The sequence below is a fragment of the Anser brachyrhynchus genome (assembly GCF_964034855.1).
Source record: "Anser brachyrhynchus genome assembly, chromosome: 20".
NCBI lineage: Eukaryota > Metazoa > Chordata > Aves > Anseriformes > Anatidae > Anser > Anser brachyrhynchus.
Window position 1 is genome coordinate 2928363 of NC_137713.1, and position 26983 is coordinate 2955345.

The window sequence follows — 26983 nt, forward strand, 5'->3', positions numbered from 1 at the left end:
CTCACGAACAGGCCTGCTATTAACCTGATTTAATGCCCCGCAGAGTCCTCAAAATAATGATCCATTTCTAGAGTATTAATATTTACATTCTGAAAGTATAGATTTGAAGAATGAGATGAGTTTTTTGACAAAGGAGACCTTCAATCATGACAGACTGAAATCAGCACTTAAGCACCTGGTGTACAAATTTTGCAAATCTGTATTGTAGGTATTAAAAACTACTGTTCCTATTTCTGTGCTGTCGTTTTCCTCTACTCTCCACCAACTTTTCTTCTCCTCAATCCCTCTTCCTTGTTAACCTTAACAAATAAACATTTGAATTTATGTGTCTAATACATCCTGATTTAAAAACAAAAAAAGGTATAGTTAAATACTTCAGGTAAATCCTGGCTCCACTTAAATCAGTGTCCAAGCCCTGGTAGTCAGCATTTCCCCGTAGTGCCGAGAGGCTGGCTAAGTGAACACAAACAAATGGAGTTCCTCTGTTACTTGTACTGAAGCAAACAAATGGGTTGCCAGACCCTTAAGAAGAGCGTATGTTTCATTTATCAATTTACAGGTCAGTACATACAGTACAGGTATGACTCATAAAAGACCTTGAAATAATAGGAATAAAAGGAAAATACATTTGGCTCTTCTAGGTTACTTGTAAAACTATTGTTGATGGGGAAATTATTGACGGGACCCATTTAACTTCACAAATACCCAAATGTGGAGGAGGGAAGAATTATCCTTGTGTAGATGAGAGTACTGTACAGATTTTGTTACAAATTAATTGCATGTACCTGGGTTATTAATAATTAACAGAGACTGTTACGTGAAAATGTATATTGTTAATTGTTGTGCCTTTCTGGATAATTGATTTAGTGCAACTACGCCAGTGTTTGGGAATTAATTATGAACAGAGTATATCACTAATATTCTTCATAGATCAAAAGTTTTGATGTATAATGGAGACAAAAACGGTTCATTTTTCACCACAGGCATAGATATAGATAGATAATGTAAAAGGCAAAGGTTGAAAGAAATTGGAGGAAGTTCAGCAGTGGTGGTGGTGGTTTTTGTGTTCTTTGGGTTGGGTAGAAATGTACCCTGAAATTTACTAAAACATTGTTCAAAAACAAAGATAGTGTTGATTCAATTCTATTTTTATTTCTGTTCACATAGCAGTAAGGCAAAGTTCTCAAAACTTTTAAAACCCCCTTTTAAGCAGCGTGGTGGATCGAACAGCTCGGTGGCTCTGGAGCCCGGGTGTAAGGGCAGCGTAGGACGATGAACACGGTGGCAACTGCCTGCCTCTGCTGCCAGCTGGGCAGCACCTCTGCATCCAGGGCAGGCAGAGGTGTCTGGGCGTGTGCCGGGCGCTGTGCTCTTGGTACCCAGCGAAGGGGATCTAACAAGTATGTCGGGAATGTTGTAAGAGACCTGCTCTGTCTGCAGTGAGCAGCGGGCACAGCCGGAGTCTCGCTGGAAGCTGGTGACAGAGTTTAGGAAGGCTGTTTTGAATTTAATCCTGTGTTTTCTTGGGCACGTAGCGTGGGGGTAACGCTTGGTCCTGCTTTGGGCAAGCACTTGGAGCCCAGCTTGTCGCATGCTGAAGAGGGTGGCTGCTGTTACGCTGCACTCTTTTGGTTAACGCTCTTAGACTCCGCTTACACCTCAGCAGAGTAAATTGGAAACCAATGTGTGAAACCCACGCAGAGTTGGTGACAGCCTTATTTCAGACAACTTGGGTAAAACAATGGAAAGTTAGCAAGTGCTACTTGTCATTTCTTACAGCTGCAGAATTCTTAACCCCAGCTGAAATGAATAGAAAAGAACTCAAAATCCCAGCCAGATTTTGCTACTTGTTTTGTTACTCATTGCTGTCTTCTTCAAGAGCAGTTGTTCCACTGTTCATGACTGCCTGTTGTTGGTATTTCTATCACTAATCTTGCACAGGCTGTTGAGTTTTGCATTATATATTAAATGTTCTTCCAGTATATTGCCCCTCCAGTGTGTGAGCACTTTGAAAGGTAATGCAAACGGTATATAGTGATTTGCTTTTTCTTCTTTTTTTTGCTTTATCTCTTATTAGGTACTCAGAAATGTGATAATTTCTCTGAGAAGAGGCCTCTTCTTGGTGTGTGCAAAAGCATCGGATCTTCAGGGTATGAATATTTTTCATTAATAAAATTGTCTATATAGATTGTAATGTCATCTAAAAGTGTAACCGTAGAAAATTACTTTAAACTCTGTCCTGGTTTTGCTCATGGGATAACACCATGAGGTGCTTTTAAACCTTTTTTTTAATGTCAGCACACATTGACATAACTTCAGCTTTATGCGAAGAGTAAAAAGTGAAGATCATTGCTACAAAATAGATGATGAGCTATTTTATTTCGTTCTCAGTGTAGTCACAATTTTGTGATTAGCCTTTTCTGATATTAATCCTGAAGAATTACTGCTCAGAAGTGTCTGAAGCAACCTCTGTCTTGAAAAGTAATTAAAAGATGCTTTCAAGCAGCAGTCATATTCCAAATGAATTCCAAGTACCAAGCAAGCTCATTGTTACAGTCACTCACTGTTTATTACCAAAATACATTTTAAATCTACTTCTTTCAGTTATGAAGTTATTTTAGTCGTCTTGTTTCATGCTCTCTGGATAGTATTGTATCACTCCTCTTATAAAAGAAGGTCTTAAAACTTTTTATGACTGTGTTAGATACATTTATTCTGACAGAGCTAAGAATTTATACCTATACCTTGTGGAGAATGCTTGCTTTTCAAGGCTAATCCTCTACACACATTTAAAGGCTAAACAGTTAAAGTAAATCTTCTTACAGTAGTAAGACTAATTATGTGCCACACCTTTTTTGGTTAAGAATTTAATCGCTCTGGATATGAAGGAAGACAACCAATCCTCTGTAAATTTCCTAAGGACATTTCTGTCTGTGTATTATCACCGTTAATGTTACTGCTCTTAAATGTTTTAAACAAAAACTGTGTGGGGTAGAGAGCTGAAATTTCCTTTAGTTGATGTGTTTACAACTTGTAATACTGCTCAAAGTGCCATTTCTTCTTCTTTTTTTTTTCTTTTTTTTTTTTTTTATCCCCCTTAAGGGTTTGTAATCTTGTGAATAACTTTTTCTAAATAGGAATGCTTGTTACCACTGATGCAAATATTGCTCTTGGAGGATTTTCTGTCTTAATCCAAACAGTGAATTTATATATGTAAGGGGTATGTTGGATGGAAAAAAAATCCTTCATACCCTTGTTTTAGAAGTGAGATAGCTGAGAAATGAACAGGCTGTAAGGTACATTATTTTCACTGTGTTATTGTGTTCCTTAGTTAATGGGAAATACTTCAAAGATGGTTGGTAGTTTCTGCTTTTTTACCAAAAAAAAAAAAAGCTTATGTTTCCAAAATGAATGGATAAGCTTGTGTTAATATTTATCAGTAGTTAAATATCTGCAAATTGAAGGAAGAATTTTAAATCAGTCTTTCAGCTCTGACCAGAAGACTAGAATGCTATTAAAAAAAGACTGTGCTACAGGCTCACCTTTACCCAGTTAATGGTAATTTGTTCATGGTGATAAATCTTTAGAAAATTCTGAAACACTTCTCAACGTTTACTGATCATGGCAAGTTATTTTTGAAAGAGTCGTTGCAAATGACCTGTTTTGTCAGTACCTTTCAGGTTAAGAACTCGTTGATAGTTTGTCCTCAACTGGAGTAAAACCCTGGCTTAAGGACCGTGGTTTTGGAATATATATTATTTCTTTTAAATTTGCTCAAATGTCGCTTTATTCTGTTAAATTCATAGCTCATGTGATTACATTTCTTAATGATTATTATGCATACAGAAGAGTTTGCATAGGACATTAAAACAGCTGCGTCATGAGCAGCGTCTGAATCTGAGTCGCAGTTTTAGTTCTTTTTTTAACTTGAAGTTTTGTTCTGAACATGCCCTGTATAGCTTACTGGTTGTGGACAGATATAAAACTCCTTGTTTAATCATATATCTGAAGAAAGTACTACATTTATTCTAGAGCATTTATTCCAAAGCACTTGATATTTTCACTACAGTCATCTCTTCTCCTGCTTTGGCGATTATGCTGGCTATGGCATGAAATACAGCAGCTGTCAGCACACTAATGAAACTGTGAAGTATAGGGAATAGGAGGCCCGCTCTGTCTACTGAAATGGCAGTGGTAAAATAATCAGTAAAATGATGTAGCACTGATAGTAAAATATTTCTCATTTAACAGAAAGGTAAACTGAGTGTCTAGAAGACTGAATGATTTTCTCAAAGGCATCTAGTCCAAAGCAGATCCAGAAGTGAAATCCAGGTCTTCCAGCACTCCATCTGTTATGCTGATACATTAAACCACGTTGTCTTTAATATAAACTGAATGAGATTGGACGTGGTTATGACAATGGGTCAACGTCCCTATCTTTGCAAGATGTAGTCTGAAAAGGAAAACAATTCAGTCAGCACAGTCCCTAATGCTGATGTGTCATGCCATTCGGGAACGCTTCTGCATTGGAAGTCTGTGCTTCTCTGTGGACTTTCAACAGTCCTCTGGCCTTCTTCCATTTGGATTTTATGTGGGATCCTGTCATTACTCAAGGGGAATGATTCTGGGAAAAAAGGGGTTGTGATTTCAGCCTTGATCATCATAATTTGGGCTTTCATTTACAGTTCTTCAAAATTTCTGACATCTTTTCAGGATGCTCTGTTCAAAACTTGCTGCTGTTGTTACTCTTTTCTCAGAACATCCTGACAATTTTGACATTGCCAAAGAATTTTATTGTGCTTCTCTGTTATCAGTAAATACGGCTAATATGGTTAACATTTTGGAAAAGTTGGTGACTGGCACCATGACTTAGTTTTGAAGGATGTTTTTGGACCCTGCTGTATCTAAATTCTTTTCTGTGTCAGTCATTTACACAAAATCCATTTTCTGTAGCTCTTCTAAAAAGGTCTTTGAAATTGTTAAATTTTTTGGATGGAACGTGAAGAATAAGTGCATTATACACCCAATTTTTGATTAAAAAAACAACTGTTATTAGCTATTCAGTACAGTTTAGGAATTGCTGTGAATTGTCACATGCTGTCCTTGACCTGAAAAAAACATGTTTTAAAGAACTATTTATATTTTATGTACACAGTCCTGCATGTTAGAGGAGTGATTGTTTCTTAAATGTATTGATATCTTTTGTGATTTTAGGGAATCATGTACATATATTCAAATGCATAAAAATCTTTCGAGAAACTTAAATTCAGTATCTATTAATGTGTGGGAGTTCTAAGTGTTAAAGATACCAAACCATTAAAGTACTATAAATCTAATAGAATACAGTTTATATCTAGATCTACTGCACTATCTTTTCATAATGGTTTTTAATAGTATTTTATCTTTTAGGACTATATCAATGAGATACTGACACCTTCAAGTTAGGAGCTGGGATTTCCTGGTTCTGACCACTAGTCTGCATTAGTGGTCACTGTCAGGAAATTCTTCTCTTTTCCTTTAGCTGTAAAGCAGATACGCTACAATGAGGAAAACACGATAAAAAAATATTTTTTTAATGTAGAACGCTCATCAATCTGAAATACCAAGAGTTTTCAAGTTGTAAGGAATTAATAGCTTCAAAAAACATCACCAATGTTAAATAACTTCGGTACTTTCTCTGATGTACACTGTACTTTAATGGAAGGAAACTTAACGAATAGTTTTATCTGTGATACAATACTAGGGCTTCTTTCCCTCATTATGAAATAGAGACGAGTATAAGAATATTATACAACACAATGTTTGTCTAAAATCAGCGTTTGAACTTGTCAGTCTTGACATTTTTTCAGTGTCATTTACAGAGTGAAAGATTTCTTTGGTAACTTAGAAATAAACTAGTGTTCCCCCGAGATCCTCTCATATGTTCATGAATTACAGACTTTTGACTACTGTAAAAAAAAATAAAAACTTTTAAAAATTTTAGTATATCTCCCAAATATTTAACAATATATTAACTTAAAAATAAGCTTCTGGATAACTTCACATGTGGATTGCATCTCTTCTGTAATGTGACCTAATGTAGTAGTCATTGATATGATCTCTGCTGATAAAACTTGACATTCTTTTGAAAATCCGGTCTTAACCTTCAGTTTAATATTTTTTAATTTTGTATCTTAATTTCTTTGTGATTGTCATGGTTGGGAACCTGCATTAACATTTTTATTCTGTTTATTAAACCTTTCCACTAAACTAAAATCACCAAGACTTGCCATTTGGAGAATTCACAATGTATTTTTTGTTTATTTCAAACGATTTAAACAGTTGCTTAATTCAGTGTAAATCTGAACTTCCTAGTCTTATGCCAGGGCTTTAGAAAGAAATATTCATGCTTTCAGGATCTGATAGTGATGCTTCTTTGAAGTGATGGGTATGCAGTGTGAATTCTCTGCATTCTGTTCTAGTTCCTTGCTTGACTTTATGCTGGTGTGGAAGTGTCTTACTGTATCACAGAACTTTGTGTAACAGGCATAGAGAAAAATGAGATTCATTAAAAAAGCAGTAAGAAATAATCTGGTGGCCAACCAAAGCTCGTATATTCTTTAAATTTGATTACTCTAAGAAGCCTCTAAGATGAAAAATCTCAGTGTAATTCCAGCATGTAGAGAATAAGGTAAATTTAAGATTGCCAAAAATACCAAACTTACAGTATTTGGCAAATAGGAAACAATAAGTTTGAGTTCCCTCTAAAGTAATCAAAAATGAAAAAATGACCTTTAACTACAAGGATCAAGGTTTAGGCTCTATTCAGCTAACCTGAGAGCTGTGAACATAGAAGGATGTCAAATAAGAAAGTCTCGTGCCCCGTAGACAAAATGCATCTTTTCTATAATAAATTTCTTTGAAATGAAGTGGTAAAGCTATATTGTGATGATGTATGCAGTGAAGAATAACTGCTACTGTGAAATTAATTTCTGGCACCTGCTTTTTGTAAAAGTTCTGTAGATGTGCCACTAATCTCGCTCTTTGTATTTCCCACAACAAGTATTTTACCAGGGGAGAGGAATTTGGTGTTTTCTAAACTTTGGCCTTGTATCTGAGCTTCTGACTAACTTTCAATATATACATTTTTTGTATTTTAAAAGTCAAATTTTCCATCTAGTAAAACGACTGAAACATCTAGCATGGTTTCGCTATATAATCTTTTCAGAATAACAGTTTTCTCAACCCCCAAAAAGGATGCAGTCTTGACACATAAATGGGAAACAGATTGTGTTTTTTGGCTGATGCTATATGCTGGTTTAGATGTTGGTTCAGTCAACTTTGGTCTTAGATTACAAGATTTGCAAATTAAAGGAAAACCAAAAAGGAAAGAACATCTGCATAAATTTTGTCTTTGTGGAATTCTGTCCAGGCATGCTTATTTTGTTCTGGCTGATAGGATAAACAAATCTTCACACACATGCGTGCACACACACACTAATGGCTTTTGGTTCATATTAATGAATTCTGTAGGTAGTAAAACATCAGTGAATAATCTCTAAACAGATATCCCCCCCAAAAAAAATAAAAAAAGAAAAGAAAAAAGAGCTAAGTTCTAATGGTGGCCACAGAACTGCAATGCAGAACCAGTCAGTGTAAGTTGTTGGGAGCTATCATTTTAAAGACAACTAGTTAAAACCAACTGTGTTAAATAGAAATATATTCCTGCTTGCTTGGTGTGGGTTGTTGACACTGTGGTTTGGAGCATACTGGATCTGTAGAACACCTCTGGATATACCAGACGGGTCCAAAATATGTGCTTTTTTCTCCCCTCAGATGTAAGTGTGCAGATATTTTATATTAAAGTTAATGCTTCAAATGTGGCTAATGTAGATGTTTAAGAGGAAATTGAACAGTGTAATTTTGTTTTAGTTTAGATTATTAAGAAAAACATCACAGTTTTGAGGGATTCAGAATCAGTAATGCAAATCTGCCCTTGAGTAGGCTCTGTAAGTAACAAGAAAGCTAACAAAGCAGAGATGGCCATGTCAGGAGGATAAAAATGTGTGTGGAGGTGCCGAAAGGGAGAAGGGGACAGAGGGCAGAGGACAGGGGTGAGAAGTTGCAGTCTCTTACATGTGAAACCACCTCTCCAGAATATACAGTATTGTAAATAGATACAAGAATTTAAAGTATTTCAAAGTACTTTTCCTCTGACACAAAGTATTCTGATGACTCATGTTTGCCCCCATCCTGCTTAATTGTGAGCTACCAAATCTTGTTTCTACTCTATTTTTTCTGTTGTTTTTCTTTTTGATTTCTCTATTAGCTAAGTCATTTTTAACGCATAGGGGACAAAATTCTTGTAATAAAATGCAAACCAGTATAGCTAAAGGAATGTGTCAGTGCAGCTATGGGCTTACAGCAACGTAGGCTTTAGACTACATTTCTGTGATTCAGCAAAGACAAAATTCCTGCTCATCTTGTCCACTTGTACTGCTGCTTCTGTGCTGCTGCTTTCTGCAGCCCTGGGCTGTGTCACTTCAGCTGCTTGTAGAACCCGGCAGTAAGGAGATGACGGAAGCAATCCTAGTTTAAATTAATGCTCTGATTTTACTTTGTTTTTCTTTAATATGGATTATTTCGGTCACCTACTTTGCAAATGATTGTGTGCAAAATTGCAAGGTGCGACTGAGAATATAGTCACTTGCAGCGTGAAGGTGGGGATGAACACAGTCTGCAAAATACTTCATCAAAATACTTGATAGTTTGGTGCACTTGTTCTTTGTCCAAACAGCCAAAGGTAGATGCATAAAAGATGAAGAATTTGTGCCAAAATCTCAACCAGTGGCCTATGCTGCCAGCCCATAACATGTGTTAGGTTCTTAGCATACATTTTTAGAAAGACATATTAATTGAATGACTTCAAGTGATAGAAGGTTTTGAACGACGTTAAGAATTGGATGGAGGTCATTTAAGGGCAGGAGAAGTAAGAGGTAGTCTTCATTTAATCATGGGAGGAGGAAGGAAATAAGGGCAAGTTAAAGAAGGAGGAGTAGGTTTGAGCAAACAAAATGTCCAACTTTTTTCCCCTGCTGATCAGTTTACAAGGCAAATCAATTGACAGCAGATTTTCAGGAAGCACGCTTTATTAACCTGGCTACTGTAGATTAAAACCTCCTAACCTTAACACAAAATTAACTCAGGAACCTTTCTATAGGAGTGTTAAGATTTAGGTAGAAAGCAACTTTACACAAATAAGGTGAGAAACGATGCAAGTAAAGCGTTAATGTTTTCTCATAATAATATTGTAAAATCAAGACCCTGTTCCTTGCCTGGCACACTGACTAGCTAATGCTGAAATCCGGTGTCTAATTCTAAGTGTCCGTGCCTTTTAATGTTTAAAATTAGCTGGCTGTGAAATAATTTGTCAGGGACAAAGAGCGAAGCTTTCTCGGGGAGGGTTAAAAAAAAAAAAATAAGCTATAGTAAATGAAATTCGTGGTCCCAGTTCTCACACTCCTTGGAGTAACTCTCCCTGGAATATTTCTACTGGAAGGCCATTGCAAATGCAGTGGGTATGCTCTAGGCTTTCCAGCTTATGCCAGAGACCGAATCATGCGATTGAATGTGTGACGGGTGTATCCGCTCATAATCAAGAGGATAAAATACAGCACGTTTTTCCCAAATTGCCAGCCGTTGGACTGTACAGATGGTTTATGACTGTCAGTTGTTGTATTGGACACCATGAGATAGATTCATGAAGTTTCTTAAAAATTTTTGGTCTTTTATTGAAGACTTTGCAAAATCCATTCTTTTTTTTTAACACTGTCGAGGGTGTATAGGTTTAAATTTCTAGAGAATAAAATATATTTACTTTTATTTTCAGGGTTCAGAGGAATATTTGGCTCTTATGGTGCCTTGTAATATTATCTCCCTTCAAAGTAAAGCAAAAATACTAGAAAATAGACGTTTTCATTGCTTCATAAAGTCTCAGCTTGGTTCGAACAGCCTAGACAACATGGATTTTGTTTTGTGACAACTTCCTAATTTTTCAGCGTTGTTTCCCTTTTTATTGAACAGAAATGCAAATGCTGTAGCTTGGCAAGTACAGTAACAGCTCAACCAACCAGCACGTCTTAAGCTTACTCCAAAAAAACTTGCATTTGTTTTTCCTGGCGATAAAAAGATGATAGGGATTGTAGGGATTTTGTTCTAAAAAGAATAGCAAAACCTTTTAAGTTGGGTAAAGCCCTCTCGTTTTTGTTATCTCTTTGAAGGAGCGAGTCCCAAAGGCTCTCGTACCGATGAGAAACTGTAAGCATCGTTAACTGCAAAATGTGCTGCCCTGTCAACTGTCTTGCAAAAATGTCCTTCCATTTTAACATGGAAAACACTGTAATCTCTGTTTATTGAAGGAAAAAGTGAGTTTAGTCGTAACACGTTGTGTGGTAGCTTTTAAGATCCTGAGAGATGCAAGCTCTTCCCTCTTCTGGCGTTGGATTTGCTTGCTGTGTTACGTGATAAAGATAGCAGCGTGCTTTACTTTAAAAAGAGCTCTTTGGATCCCAGAATTTTTTCTTGTAACTTGTTTCTATAATTACGTTAGCGTACTTCAACTATTTTTGTAATGTTTAAGTAGTGTTTACCGGTAATTGTGCAAGTTTTCTCACAAACTGAGAAGCTCGGGGATGCAGCTTTAGCAGCATACGGTAACGTTGCTGTTTGTGAGTCCTGAGGGTCAGGAAGATCTGGTGTTCTTCTGATAGACCAAATGTTTGTCTGGGTGAACTATAGGAAGAAATAACCTTTGAACTATAATAAACTGTTAATCTTGGATCAAAACTGGAAGGAAGAAAACGAGTATTTGGGGGTCAAACTTTGACCAGTTGGTGAGAACTAGGGGTAGTTTTGACCTTCTAAAGCTTTGATTTATTAAGCTGTAAAAAGATAAACCTTTTCTAAGTGATCTCCGGGATAGCACGGAGGTTTGGGAGAACAGATTTCCGAGCTGAGGCATAGTTTCATTTTACGGCTGTTCCAACCCCCCGTGCATGTAATGATACAGGGAGGAGATGGAGGGAAGGAAGTAGCCTTTTGCTAAATGCACAGCCAGATAAAACCAGCTGGAGCACATACCTTCCCTGAGTAACTTGTCAAAAGAAGCACTACAGGGAAAAGATAATGCACAGCGCCATTACAGGCAAAGCTGCTGGTTCCAGGGCCACTTTAAATTCCACTTTAAATTATTAAATACTGTAAACGCTATAAAGTTAATTAGAAGAGGAACAAACTCTACAAAGATAAATGTGTTTTCAATATGTTTCTCAGGGAGGGTACAGTAGAAACCAGTGAATGAGAGGAAATTTATTTCTGGCAGCACTCTAGACATGGAACTGTGGTTGAACTTTTTACCCTAATTACGTCCCCGCTAATGCCTGCAGCGGTCTGGAATCAAAGCGGCCCTTCAGGCCCTGGAAAGTCTCTGATGTGGCGAGCGTTTGTTGTGTGATGAGGGTTACTTAAGAAAAAATGGAATATTGTGACAGGATTTTTCAAAATTTCTCAGTTACCACCCACCTCACTTGTTGCCTACAAAAATAGAGTAATTGTTTGCATCTGTGTGTTTTTGTCTGTCTTAGAAATAACTGTTATAAATCAATGTGACATAGACCCAGAGAACAGTTCAGGATTGTATTTTCTTTTCTTATATGTTTTGGAATTATTTGTTATATACTGCAAGAAGGATTTAAAGCGCATTGCAAAATAGTTAGAAATTTCAGGATGGTTTGTGTCTTTTTTTGAGCACACTATCGCATACCAAGTTCTGAAATCAATTCAAAGATGCTAGTTAAAATGTTTTTTCCTAAATGATGGCTTTCACTTCATGCTTGTAGCTTGACCAGCTAATTACAAACTGCATCGCAGCCATTGTATCGGTATTGTTACCCAATTGCTGCCACTTGAGTAATTCACTACAACTTGACAGTAGTTGAACTTTGCATCCGTGACTAAATGTCATTTTCTCTCTTACAGCAGTCTCTCTCTGGAGCCCTCGGTTTCTTTCTTTTTGCTCTTTCCTTCAATAATATTTAGTGTACAGAGAAAAGTCAAAGGCGTTTGAGCTCAAACGTTCGTGTGCAGGTTAGGTTCTTTTAAATCTCTGATGTGAGGAAAAAGGCCGTTAAAACACAATGACTGGAATTTGCTAAAAAACACTATCTGGTAGAAATACTGTTTTTCAAGTTCTGATCTTGTTTATGAAATGCAACATCAGTAATTCATTCAGCAGAATTAATATATTTTTCTAACTTTACAATGTTAAATTTACAAATGATTTATAAAGCAAGGCACAGCATTTTTTCTCAAAGATTTAAAAGACTCCTTTGTGAAAAAGCAATAGAGGTGTTCTCAGAAAAAGATTTGCCTTAATTCTTTTTTTCTGTAAATTCTGACTATGTTAATATATTCACAGTATCACCTGGAGGAGAAGCTGTAACATAGGTTTTGAATGTTTGCTCACAAACTTTTAAAAACTTAATTGTGAGTAAAATTACTAATAGAATATTTCTATAGTATAGTTACCTGTAATTATGTAATGAATAATTATCATTTTATAGATGAAGCTTTAAGAAAGTAACACTAAAAGTTTTAATCAATTTTACCTGCACAACCTGATGGGCCTTGTCTCCGTTGCAGCCTCTGCTGTACTGGGTGCTGTCTCTGTGGTGAGAAAGCAGTATTTCTGTGCCCCCTGCTTAGTGACTGTAACATAATTAATAAATAACTAAATTTAACTATGACATTTCCTCCCAATTTTATGAAAAGTGGTCCAGCAAAGGAGGTGGTTATATTGGTGGCTTCACTGAGGGAAAGGCTATAACATAAGCTAATGCTTTTTCAATTTTTTTATTTTTATTTTTGTCTTATGTTTTAAACTATTCACTTAGGATCTCAACCTTAAGGGCAGTTTACAGAAACTCAGATTTTATTGGCTTTGCTGTTCATGGAGCTCCTTGTTCACAATAATTCCTCTCAAATACTGCTTCATATGTTCAGATGAGCTTTTGGTGAGTTCTGTGCATCTGAAGACCATGGTCTGCTCTGTTAAGTCATAAATCAAATAAGCCCTAGGACCATGTACTTAATGGACACTTGTGAAAACCTTGGCGTACCCGGTGTGAGCAGAACCTCATAGAAGCTTTGTGGTTCACGGCTCTTTTCAGTTACCTCAATTGTAAGATCTAAGCTAATCTCCGCTCAACTTCAATCACCTGCACTCCAAAACCCCTCTAATTCTTTCTTGGAAATGTTGAAGCTTCTTAGAAACTATGATTTGAGCCGTAGACTCTCATATAAACAATTAAGGTAGTAGACTCAAGCATCTGGGAAGTGTTGAATTAGTCGTGCAGTGTGAGGCAGAGAGGCCCCTTAATAGTTGCACAACCCCAATACCTTCAGCTTGTGGTTTTAGTGACACCACTCCTGGAGCCAGAGCATGGGTTGGGTTGGAAGGGACCTTACAGATCATCTCATCCCACCCCCTGCCACGGGCACGACACCTCCCAGCAGCCCAGGCTGCCCAAGGCCCCGTCCTGGAGCCGGGGATGGGGCACCCACAGCTCCTCCAGGCAGCCTGGGCCGGGGCCAGATGTTAATCTTTGATAGAGGTATGACAGAAATGCAGTTGTGTGCTACACAGCGGTTAATCTTTGCTCGTGTTCTCCAAGATTTACAGAAATTTTTGTAGTTAAGCATATGCTCATAGGATGATCAAGGATAGCCAGTGCAGGTCCATCATTTCACGTAAAAGGTCTGACTGGTTACACAGCAGAACAAAATGTGGTCCAGAATATACCAGAAAAATTGATTTTGCTCTGAAAAATGGAGCTCCAGATGTACTTTTCCTCAGAGATAGCTATAGTCCAGTAAGCCTTGTAGATAAACAAATCTCTTGAGATGCTGCTTATCTTCCTGTATTAACTCACTGAAAATGCGATGGGACAGCTATAGTTTGTGATGTGGTATGTGTCAGTGAAGCGGAAAGTGTGTCATATTCCAGTCTCTCTGCGAAAGCGTGCCACAGCTGAGAAGCCAGCTTGTGCTGTATTTTACACTCCAGTGACAGGCATGCCACATGCCGTGGAATGGAGCAGCGTATGCAGCGTGCTGCGGTACGTGGAGGTAGCTTGTAGGCTGTTGTTCGGCTTTATGCAGCTTCATGCGTTCTGAAATAGAGGAAAAAAAATGTGGAAGGTAATGAACGGACAAGAATGAGAAATGTTGTTATGGGCAGAAAATTTAATAGTAGTAGCATGTTGTGTACTGTTGGTAAAGCAGAATGTGAAAAGAGCCATCTGCTGCCAAAACTGTAGAATAATATAGAGGTTGCCAGAATTTTTGCTATTTTGAAGGATTCCACTTACCTTTCGTTTTTCTCCTTGAACTAGCGTTACTGCTCTTGTAGTATCTGTTACAGTATGTTACGACGACCAACATGCTGATAAAACCAAGTCTTAAATTTTCCTCTTCTTGTTGATACACGATTTTTCTGATACCTGGAATACAGATAGGAAGCAAAGACTGGGCTGCTGGTTTGGTTGAACAAAAGTGGACGTGATGGTTGTCAAAGCAGAACTGCAGAAATCCGTGACCTCCATCAGTTCAAACATCTGTTCCATGATGGTCAAGGAAATTTGTATTTGCAGATTCTTCCCCCAAACCACCCCAAAAGTGGAAAAAACTTTTCATTCTGTATTTGGTCATGGGTTTTGCTTGTCTTATGAACTATGGTATATGATTATATGTTAGGAGTAACCTCGCTATATCAGCAGTGTGCACAACCGGTGAGGAAATGTCTTCCTACATTGCCTTTCAGTAGCTTTGCTTTTTACTGCATTAAAATTAACATTTTGTTCTTTCTTACCTAATACAAAGTTGTACAGCACTCTGAATAGCTGAATCTTTTCCGAAATCCTGCATTAGAAGCATTTAGCTGCATCTTTGTTGCTAACAGAGCTATGGTGAATTCAGGGACTAGGAGAACTGCTGTGGGGGCTGCAGCAGGGGAGTCTTTCTGTCGGTGTCCAGCTGATCGCCAGTTCAGCGTGTGTCCCAGCACGGACTGTGCAGTGCGAAGAGCTTGCCTTCACTCATGGTTAAGTATGAGTCCATATAGGAAAGGGATGGCAGGTATCCAAGTACCTGCGTTGTTGTTCATTGTATGAGAAAAACATAATATACGAATAGATACCCTAAAAATGCTTGCACGTGAAGTTCAGAGTAATAGGTACTCGATTCAGGTAGCTGTATTGCATCACTGGTAAACACTTGATGTATTTTCTTCAATTTTCTGTTGAGATAAATGCTGCTCTTTGTCCACAGAAACATCTCTTAAACATAATTATACTTGTTTTGATCTTTCAGTATTAAATAAAATGTTAGGAACAATTAATTAATCTTTATATTAGTTTGTTGTTTTTTTTAATGAACATGCAAAGCATATTTATAGAGTGGTAGATCTGCCTACAGCCATCAGTCTGTTTTTAACTTCATTTTCTTCATTTGTTTGAAAAATGCATAAGTAGCTTTTATGTTGATATTTGTTTTATGTGGAAGCTTTTTTGTTATCCCACTCTTTTCCCTCATTTATCTCTTGGTAGCCTCAGTGTGTAGTTCAAAAGTAACAAAGCAGGGCTAGTTATTCGGTCACGGGCAGTTTTTGAAGGGAACGAATGAAAATCTACTATAGCTGTATTTCACTTTCAGATTAAAACGAGAGCAGTTCAAAATCTGATATGTGCTTTTTATTTTAGAAGCGTATTTCTTTGATAATAATTTTCATATATTCTCTTTAAATAGAGTGCATTACGCTAGTAGAAGAGTAGTATGCTTTTTAGCATAGCATAGTATGCTATGTTAATTTCAATATGCATTTGGTGATAAAAGATATTTCCTGATTCAACTTTAATTTCTCATATGTGATCATTTTGTACTTAGCAACAAGATGGAATATTCTTAAATATATCTAAGGGAGAAGTTTGTATATATTGCTTATAACTAAGGGCTGCTTTTGACACCTTTTAAAAAGAAATAGCAACATCTGGAAGTACACAGTTAAAAGTAACTGAAAATTTGGCCGGTCATACTGTGCTTGGGGCTTTTGAGAGAGATCTGCAGTTCTCAGATGGGACCTTTCAAAGCAGGATGGCAGCTCCTTTTCCCAGGTGTGAGGGTCCTGCATTGCCGGCTGAAGTCGGGATGTCCTGCCTCATGCAGTCGGACTTCAGTTCGCGCTCCAGCATCCCCCTGCGCTCCTAGTGCCACACGGTCTCCTTTGCTTCCCCTCCACCTGTGCTCTTCCTCCAGTGCTTTTTTTCATCTGACTTTAGATAATAAACCTGTTGAAAAAGGGGCTTTTCTTGCTGTGTGTTTCTGTGGAGTGTTTTGTATGTCCATGGCCCGGTGATGATGCTATTTGTGGTGCACGCGTGTAGCATGTGCACTGCGCTCCTCTGTTAGGGTAAGTGGCGGCACTTGATCTCCTGGAGGGGAGCGCCGGCCTGGCACTCAGGAGCAACACTTGACAACAGATTCACGGGGCGGTATTCGAGCAGCTACATGGGACTCAGCACACCCGGCACGCTCAACAGCATGTACCAGCTGGGGAACTGATGAGTAGTTGGTAGAACGGGGGAAGCAGCCAGCGTGGAAGAGATTTTTCTAACAGAAAATAGGATACTTATTTTTCTTTTTTTTTTTAAAGAAAGGGATCTGACGGAAGAAACTGAGGCTTTTAATCTTCCATAACAGAACAGACGGAAATATATGTAGAAGAAAAACTTCTTTTTCCCCTCTCAAAATAGCAAATCCCAAATATTGATAGTTTATTACCTTGATTAGCCATATGGAGACTATGGATCTAAACAATCTGTCCAATTTGTGCCCGATTTAAATGGATACGACACACCATGCTTGCTTAATGTGTTTGCCTCCTGTAACTTACATCAGGGCAGCTAATTCTGGTAGTACCAATTTGCCTGTAAGCAGGAAAGGTTTATACAGCACCACACCTTGCAGTAAAAATAAGCTGTTGGCACCTGAGGACAGGGATTTAGGCCATTGCAGAGAGAGAAGAACAAGATACCGATAGGATTCATGCAGCGGATCACAACCTGCAGGGCCAGCGGACTTTATTTATTTATTTATTTTTATTTTGAGCAAGACACTTTGAAAGCAGCGTTACCTCTTCCCAGTTCTTGGTATCATCGTTATGCCCAATAGCATTGCACGGGAACTGATGCACGTTGATTTACCTTTTATCCATTTCCTTTGTTCAAACAAGTAGTAGTTGTATATTGCACAGACAGATGGCTGTGCTAAATTTTGTCTAGTGGTCGCTTTGGCACAGCCAGATAAGTCCCATTTTTTTCTTTCCACGCACAGGCAAACAATACAGATTTCTTTTGTTCCCTCATTTTCTTGCTACTTGGGGTGGAGCTTGTAGTTTACCTATAACAAAATGTTTTCTGCAGTTGATCACTTGCTGAAAATATCTTTGTTATATGCCAGTGAGACTACAAAGAGCGTGAAAGTTTACTTCTAGAGTGATGGATTTGATCAAAATATTTGAGGAAGATGCAAGAGAGAAGTTTGTACCTTTCAGTATTTAACACAAATATTTTAGTGCCATATCAAATAATTTCCTCACTTGTATTTAAAGGATTAGATTTAGTAACATGTGTCTAGGATTGGTACAGGTTTTTCTTATTTAAAAATAAATGCTTCCATGCTTTTTGCAATTTGTGGTACACTTAAAATGTCTGTGCTGCTTTGTGTTTCACTGCTACACACACATTTTTGGGAAGTGTCACTTTCTCAGAAATCCTACTCCGCTTTTCCTGATTTTGAATGAATCTCAAGTGCCATGAATGAAAGTCAGAAAATTACTTATAGAGTTGAGTTTTCAAGCTTTTATTGTGGAAAGTTGTGATGCAGAAAGCCAGGGAATTTTAGGGGACTAGATGCTGAAAGTCTTAATGAAGCCTTCTTGTGCAGTGGTGGTGCGTGGAATAAATAATACAATCCTTGGATTTATTAAAAGCAAAACAATTCTATCCTGAAATACGTAATTTCATAAAAATAATATGATCTAAATGTTGGAAGAACTTTAGTGATAGAGGACTCATTGTTGCTTGAAGTCTTTCAGGACAAGATGAGGTTGCATGGTAAAAAATAATTTCTATAAGCTTCTGGGACATTTTGTGCTTGGCCTGGAAAGAGAAGATGATCCTTTAGTATTGAAATCTGTTAATCTGAGCAAACCTTCTTCAGGAGCCTTGAGGAGAACAGAATTGCCTTTGTGGTCTCAACATGCCAATAATATTGCTACAGATCATAATCTAATCTCGTGCTTCAACTTTGCAGTGTAAAGGTTCAGGAAGGAATTTTTCCAATACACCATTAATTAACTCTGTGCTGTGCACTCAGGTTTGGTTTTGCTTTCCTTCCCCTTCTGTGAAGCATCAGAGACCGGCCACAGCTAGCAGAGGTTGCTGCAGCTCCTTGACTTGCTGCCACGTTTCCCTCTTCTGTTTTCTGCGTGTGAATTGTTCGGTCCCGTGGCTGAATTGCGGTTGAAACATTCTGGGTGGGTGTAAGAAGACACCCGGGTGGAACCTAGTGGCCTGCAGTAGACAGTATAGGTGGTGTAATGGTCTCCTCTGACCTGACAACGAAACGGGATGTCTTTTGTAAAGCAAGTTTTGAAGGTGAGTTCCACCTAAGGCCAGTAATTGTAAATGAATTGATTAAATGTGTCTGTAAATGTTAAATCCCACAGATAGTTAAAGCTGGGCCTAGTTAGAGATCATTGTACTGCTAGGTTTTAAAATAGGACCTCAGGCTAACTTTTAATATTTTTTACCGCTTTTCTTAAAGGCACCACAAGTATTTAAGGCTGTTTTCTATGTTGGGTCTGTTGGGCTTGAAAAAATGATTGCCAATCGCATGCGAACAAATAAACCATCAGAGGACAAATGTGTCAGAATAACGAAGACAGTGCTGGGCCAGCGGCTGACTGGCCATCACAGAACGGGAAGCACGTCTGGGAACACAGCGTCGCAGCAGACGTCCACCTGCGGTTACGTTCTTAGAAATAGTAAAAAGTGATGGTGCAAATTAAATGGTATGCCAGAAGAGAACAAGAAAACCAGTCACCTGGCCTGATTTTGAAACACTGCAATGAAAAAAGAGCTTTTTGATTGTGAAACACAGCTTTAAAGATAACAGACAAATCTTGACAGAATAATTGCCCTATGCTTTAATTAATAATTGTATGTAAACCAGTGGTAACTGCGGTATGACTGCCTGACAGAAGTCAAATTGCTTTAGACTGGAAGTGTATGACCTGCTGCCTGAAGGTGGCTCTGTGAGAGCTGTTCAATGTACTGATCTGAATCATTTTTGCTATCTATACTCTACTTAGAACAATAAACAACTTGTGCTAAGTATAATCTAACTTGTAACTTGTACAGTTTCATGGCTCAGTCCCATCAAATTCAAATACACGTTGGTTGAATGTTGTTTTTATAACTTGCCAGATAATAACCTGAAAGTATCAAAACTGGAATAGTGATTAGACTTTTTTTTGCCAAATGTTAGATGGCAATTATGCTAATGAGTAGAAGTTCTTGACCATCAGTCGTTGTTGTCCCCCCCAAAAAAAAACAAAACAAAACAACAACTCAAAACCAAAACTCTTCGTGTTGCCTGCACATGCGGCAGGCCAGTACATGACGGAAAAAGAAGAAATTTTTCTTTTAATGTGGAAACTATAAAAGAGAAGAAAAGGGGATTATTACTGTAGGAAACCTGCTGCTAACGTGTAATGTTTTTCCTGAGTAAATACAGTAAGAAACTGCCTTGTAAGAGGACAGAATGAGGCAGATGTAATTCTCTGGGTAATTAGAGAAAGATAGAGTGCGGTGTAATGCAGTTCCAGCAGGCGAGAGGGACAAGGAGCATGCTGCAGAGTGGCACCTCAGACGAGGATCAATTTATACGTAGCATCTGGAAATAAGCTATTTCCCCTCATTCCATCGTGTGAAGTCAAGTCACCAAAAAGAGACTCTGGGTGGAAAACGCTGTAGCGATTGTGTGCAGATAGCTGCATCTTCCTTTAGTCAAGGAAATCAAGGACCAACAACTGAAGTAACAACTGCTTGGCTTAACTGATCTTTAGAACAGAGTTTTGTGATGTGCCTTGGGAACATACGTTTAATAAGACTTTGTTTAGCGTCCTTCTAATAGCATGGTCCTCAGAGGTGACAGTTCATACTTCGTTAGATCAATGCAGGCGATCTCTTCATGTGATCTCACTGCTGATAATTTATTTTAATTACACATTTTCCTAAATTTCTCATTTGTTTTGTCATTTTAATATGTTTAGACACAGGCTACCGAAAGTGATGAAATTGTCTTTTTTCCAAAAGAATTTTGCAGAGCCCGTATAAAGAACTAGAGATGATGGAAGATTTTGACTGTTATCATGTCTTGTACAACTGTATACTTAAGAAGGTTGTTCTTATTATTTTAGCAATTTTATTGCCATCTGCAATTCGTTGTGCTGTCGTAGCTTCTGTCACTGTTCCAAACGGCATTGTTGTATAGGTGTAGAACAAAAAAAGGAGGTATGTGGAGGTGCCTCCCTTGATCTCATTTTCTAGATTCTAGCCCCATCTTTTGTGAAGAGAGAACAAAATCCATAGCGATGCCTATGCCAGCCAAACAGCCTTCATCCTCTGGTGACTTTTTAAAATTCTACAATTAACTGCAAAAGCTTTATTTCAGTGGTACTCCTCTCAAGTGTTGTTTTCTTTCTGGGCTCACGAGACCATCCTGCAGTCGATGCCGTTGTCTTGCCGAGCGCAATGCTGTTTCTGGGCACAAAAAATGATGGCCTCGTGCTGGTTCCATCAGTTTTCTCCTTTACTCCATGCAAAAAGTGTGTGTTTTGTACAGTGTATTTGTGTCTGTACGCAAACATTTTATCCAGAGCGTTTACAGACTGCGTGACTCCCTGCTAACAAATCGGGAGGAGGTGACGTTCTGTTGTGATGCACAAGCACAGATGTACTCAAGTGCCAGCTGTACCAGGCATCTGTTACTTTTCTGCTATCCTTGTGCTGTAACAATCAAATAGAAGATATAAAAGCCTGAGTATAATTGTGTATTTATTAATGCCAACAGTCTGAAGTTGGTGAATTTGTGCCCATTATCTTCAAAGTTTGTTGATATCCCTGCATTCAGCAGCTATGTTACCAGTCAGGGCACAGGACAAGAATTTATTGATAAGCTGTGGGAGTAATTTGCAAAATTTGTATTTGTGACAGACTTAATGTTGTTACCAGATTGCCAAAGCCAGTGTTTTCACACTTCTGTCTTCATCTTTCCCCTTTCGTAATCGTCACGGGTACAAAGAAATAGGAGCAGAGCCCTTCTCACCAGCGATACGTGCATGAACCTTTGGTACCTAAGGGTGGCAGAGGAAAAGTTGCTCAGCTAGAGGTCGCCTTGCTTGGTTTTCTCCCTGGTGGTGGCAGCTTGTTGTCGTAGGCTAGGATACGCCATCAGCTGGTGTATTTCGGGCACATTTACACAGTGGCTGTGTGATCCTCTGATAGCGTTAGTGTTTATTGCTTGTTTCTGAACTAGGGCAAGATGCAATCAGTCTGGTTTCATACAGTTCTGTGGTTTCGAGAGCTTCCGGTTGGTAAGAGATGCTTTTGCAAGTCTGTTGGGCTCCGTCTTGCAGTTCATGGTGGTTTTGGTGCTTTTCTGTGACAGTTTGGATATGTCTGGTTTTGTACCTGAAATTTCAATAGAATCGTATTGATTATTGATTGCACTGTTATTTTTCTTTCTCAGATGTGTCATTTCCAACATATAATGTTTTATTAATTATTTCATATTTTATATGAAATTTTGAAGTATTGGAGAATCCTTTCTATATACAATTTGTTGAACAATTAAATTAAAATTCTTGATTTTTTTCAACAAGCTGAAAACATTGAGTTGTTACTGAGTCTGGATCAAAAAAGGACTGAAAATGGTGGATTTCACCATCGTATCTCTCCTTGTTCAGGTACACAGCTTTTGGAGTAGAATTTATAAATCGAAATTAGGAACATTCACTGAATTAGTTCGTGGTTAATGAATTGAGAGTGCTTAGTAGCAAGTGAGGTTCATAACTGCCATTGCTTGGGACAGGGAGAGGGATTAATAACCAGAAAGAAATGGTAAGAAGAGAAGTGGAGGGAAGTCTCTTTTTTTTTTTTTTTTTTTTTTTTACTACTTGAAACTTTTCTTACCTTTCCACCTATGAAAATATTGCCAAATAAAGAGCAGATGCTTGAGCTTCCACCCTTTTGTGTCATAGTCCGTGTGGACATAGCTCTTAGCCAAGGAATGTTCCTTTCCCGTTTCTTCCCCAGAAGTGCATCCTTAGCTGCCTGAGGGCTTGTGGCAGTGCCGAATCTCTGTGCTGCCAGCAGCAGAAGCATTATGGGGCAAGAAAGGGATACAGGTCTGACGATTTTTTTTGGCTCTTGCCATTTGTTTCTGTTTGTTAGGTCCCAGCATTTTTTTCAAATGTGTTTGACCTTGACTTTGTACATATTTCAGAAAATAATAATGCTAAAAAGGAAAACAACAACAAAAAACCCTACCTTGCATCTCATTTTCTGGTCACGGATTGTGGTGTACCAGGGACTAAAGAGAAAGGTAACACCTGGAAAGAGTTGAATTGGAGCTAGCTGGAATTTCAGAGTAGCTTTGACCTAGTCCCCACTACAGCTTTATCACCAGCAGGGGAGCCCAGAAAGCGCTGGGTTTTGGGCAGTGTTGCTTACAGAAAGCTTTGGTAGTGCATTCTTGTCTTGATCAGCCAGAAGAAAGGTGTGGCGTAATAACAGTTACTCATTTGAGTGCAAGATTGTTTCCTGTAATTTTGTGGGTGCAGTGTGTGTGAGATAGTACGTGCTTTTGAGTTGCAGTCAGGTAGTTACGCAAATGGCAAGTCAAACAGAAGGGCACACTTACATTCAACGTGGGCTTTTAGGGAAATAGTAATGGCTGTCAGTTATGCAAATATAATTTTGGCTATATAAACGTACGTAATTTCTGTTTTGAAATAACAATCTGTGTATCCTTCTATCAAAAGAAGAATTTCCTTTCAGTAATAAATGTACTTAAATAAAAAAGTTTGTACATAGACTTCTCCTTGGTTTTTTGCATTTTCTAGCAGCAGTGAGCTTCTAATAGAAGGTAACTAGACTTGAGCCGTACTGTTTTAAAAGCATTTTTGAAGGGCCTTTGAAGTGCTTAAAAGTAATAAATAGCACCCTCCAGTTATTAGCCTGAGCATGTGCCTAGAAAAATGTATGTTTTGGGAAGAATTTCTGTAGGCAAAATGTCAAACTGCTTTTTTTTCTGTTATTTCTTTGGCTGTTGTCTTTTTGTGCATATATCGCATATTGTGTCTCTGCTGCGTGCATATTACATGCAGCGTTTTGTTATCCTGGGACATTCGAAGTAAGCAGTTGGTATTTGTACTCTTCTTCTCCAGAAAATTCTCGAGCAGCTTGAGCAGATCCAAAGGACAAGCAAGTGTTGTGTCAGGAATTGTGTTAAACTCTGTAAAATAAAACAGATACGGGCAAGGGGAAACACCCTCCTTTACCAATCCTTAGTATATGTTTGTACAGCTGGCAATTTGTGCTGCTTCATATTCGTTGACCTAGAAGTAGCCAACATTTTAATGTGTTCTTGGAGGGGAAAAAAAGGTGTTATGGAAAAGAACTGCCACATCAAAGCCTCTTCTCAGCTTGTAAAATGGTTTCCACCACTACCTTGCCTAGCCCCATCGGAACACTCAGCACTTTCTCCCTCTCAAAAGAAAGCAAGCCTTTTTATTAAGGAATGGCCCTAGAGTTTTATTTATATTTAAATGATAAAAGTGACACAGAGCAGTTGAAAAGATCTATATAGCTCAAACAAAAGTCCATCAGAGATGTAATGTAAGTTCTGTGTAACGTGTCTCTATCAAATAAATAGTCATATGGTTCAGCTGTTGCACGGAGTGAAGTAAGTACTCCCTTTAGGAAAGTGTTACTCTGCAGAATATTTGTTAGATGACCAAAATGCAGCCTAAACCTTCATGCCTGTCAAATGAGTTGTATTTTGCGGTCAGATCTGATCTTCCAAATTCTTAATCTGGGACAGAGGAAACTAAGTGCTTGCTAACTGGTTGCACAGCACGAGTTCTCTTGGCCATTGTGGATATCATAACTCGATTTGTAATCATACCTTTCCTAAATGTAAAGCTTATATTAAACTCATGTTCTCTCCAGCATTATGCTAGATTTATGAATGCTTGTATTGTCCCGTCGAAATAATTTGAACATCAATTTAGAAAAATTCCTTGTTTTCATTATAATCATGTGTTTCTGTATTCATTTTAGCACAAGCCCACCTTACTGCTGTGTGGATCTCTATTCTCTGCGGACAGGAGAGATGGTCAAGTCCATACAGTTCAAAACTCCTATTTATGATCTGCATTGCAATAAAAGGTAAGGATGTTTACTGTATACTATTTCTGTGTTAGGACATGTAAAATTCCCATTGTGAGTACAAATTCTGGTATGTGCACTCCCTGATTTTACTATTTTGACTTTGCTGCAAACACAGCTTCTATTCTCTGTTTCTCAAGTCATATTTTGGTTTGGGTGTGGCAGTATGCTTCTCCAATGCCTTAAAAACTTACACGTTTATGTCCAAACTAGGTCAAGTAAAAGTTACAGAAGAAAAGTAGTACTGCTGACCAGACACCTTTAATACCACGACTAATTATGTAATGAGATTTTGAAGGTGTAAATATGTTTAAAGAAGTAAAGGATGGTAGTGCTTCTTATCCCCAGTCAATCTGCTTATCGTAGGATGTGGGTAGGATCATTATATCAAGAAATAGTTTCACTGAAGTGGTTGAGTTGGAGAGAGTTATGTGCCATGAATAGGTCCCTGTTCCTTTAAAAGCCTGTCAGGAGTTCAATACTTATCTGTGCAACTGTCCCTTGAAAAATTTAAAGTTCCCTAGTGCACAGTGTGATGATAGTAAATCTTTCCAGCCTGGCCTCCTAGCAGAAGAAAAATTCAATTGTAAAAACAGTCAAAAGGCAAATCATCATTCAAAGTCTCTCCCAACTAAAAAGTCTTTCCAGGTGCTAATGTTTCTTTTCCTAAGTGGTAAAAATGGAAAAGTTACTTCAAAGCTGTGTGGCTGTATCCAGGGTAGCTGCTTTTCTGGAACGTATCAGATTCTGTTGTTATCCACAGAAAGCTCACTATTTCAGATTGAAAATGCATTAAATTCGGCCAAGTGCAGCGCTAATGGTGCGTTAACCATACAATAGACTAATGGAGTCGAAAGTTTGAATTTAAAATAAAACTTGAGTCGCAGAAGAAGGGAAAACTGTTTATTATTTATGTACTTCTACTCTAGAATCATCCATCAGGTAGGTTTCATTTATAGAGAAAGACAGTACACCTTCGAGGAGCAGAAAACAAAAATGTACAGGATCTGGAAATATTACAATCAAATATACAGAGGTTGTGTATATATACTTTACACTTGCACATGCAGTAAAAGTCGTTCCATTATTCATTGGCTAAGTTTTTCTTACAGGCCTTGTGGAAGGAGTTGGAGTTTGTAGGTTTCTTTTGTTTTTCTCTCCTTCATCTGAGGTGACTAGAAGATGTCTTTTAACTAAAAGTCTTATTTTGTTTGAAACAAATATTTGTAGAAATTGCAGAGTTTTAACTTCTAAATTTAAAATTTGAGATTTATGCAGGAGCATCTTTTCCACAATAAAAGGGCTACAAGCAAATAAGAAATCTTATGTTAATTTCTTCTATGACTACACATCTCAGTCCCTCGCGTTGAGTTGCTTGTTCTGCCCTCTCCTTTTGGCAAGTACGCTGCTCCCGGTGAAGGTGTGCACGTGCTTCCATGCTGGCATTGCAGGCCTGCGAATATAGAAAGACTTCTGTCTGAAAGTGACCCTTCATTTCTGCCTTCCTTCCAAGAATTCGTATGTCTCCTTGTTTCTGGATAGAGGCACGCTGATGAACAGAGCAGTGGCAAAGTTCCGGGATGAGATGTTGGGAGTTCTGAAGGAATTCAATACGCAGAACAAGGCTTATTGCTTGGATCAGTTTCTGTGCCAGAGAAATGGAAGTGGCTAGTGTTACACCAGCCTACTGGAAAGGCTTCAGGAGCCATCTGGGGAACTACAGATGCAATCCAAGTTGTTTGAAAAACGTGTTGATAAAATTAGTAGAGTCCTGGAATCATTTAGGTTGGAAAAGATTCTTAACATCAACTGTTAACCTAACCTAGCACTGCCAAGTCTACCACTAGACCAAGCCCCTAAGCACTGAATCTATATGTCGAGCGCCTCCAGTTTAACAGCAAAAAGCATAATTGAATGACAGACACAAAAATAAATCCTCCTATTTAGGGATGTTTATACATTTTTGTAAATGGAAATCATGACAAGTATAATTTGAATATGTGAAAATATCAGCAAGCATGTGGGTAAGGTTTATGTTTGATTTGAGTCAGTTCTTCAGCAAGGACTGGCAGGTACTGAGCTGTCGTGGGAAAAGGAGGTATTCTTGTAACTAAACAGTTAAAAACGGGGAAGAAGGGGGAGTGAGGAGTTATTAGTTGGTTTTCACACTGATGGGAGATTAGCATCACCATTTACCAAAGGTCATGTGTTGAGACTGATATGATTCAGTATCTCTTTAAACACTATTTAGTATTGTAATATCTTGTTACTGCTGTTTCTTTTGAGGACCATTATTTAGTCATTGAGAGATGCAATTTATTTTTTACCACACCGTATCTTTACAATTAAAACTATTAGAAATCTAATAATGCTCC

General features: G+C 38.1%; 1 protein-coding gene across 16 annotated transcripts in view; it reads left to right on the top strand.

The window, feature by feature from the left end:
- BCAS3 (BCAS3 microtubule associated cell migration factor) overlaps positions 1-26983 on the top strand; it is a 357411-nt gene that overhangs the window by 25126 nt on the left and 305302 nt on the right. For all 16 annotated transcript variants that reach the window (XR_013941294.1, XM_080563583.1, XM_080563582.1 and 13 more), the window contains exons 7-8: positions 2078-2150; positions 24501-24608. Coding sequence is in view for 15 of the 16 variants with exons in the window: in XM_080563583.1 (XP_080419709.1) it covers positions 2078-2150; positions 24501-24608 (181 nt within the window). In the remaining variant the exon portion in view is untranslated. The remainder of the gene's footprint in view (positions 1-2077; positions 2151-24500; positions 24609-26983) is intronic.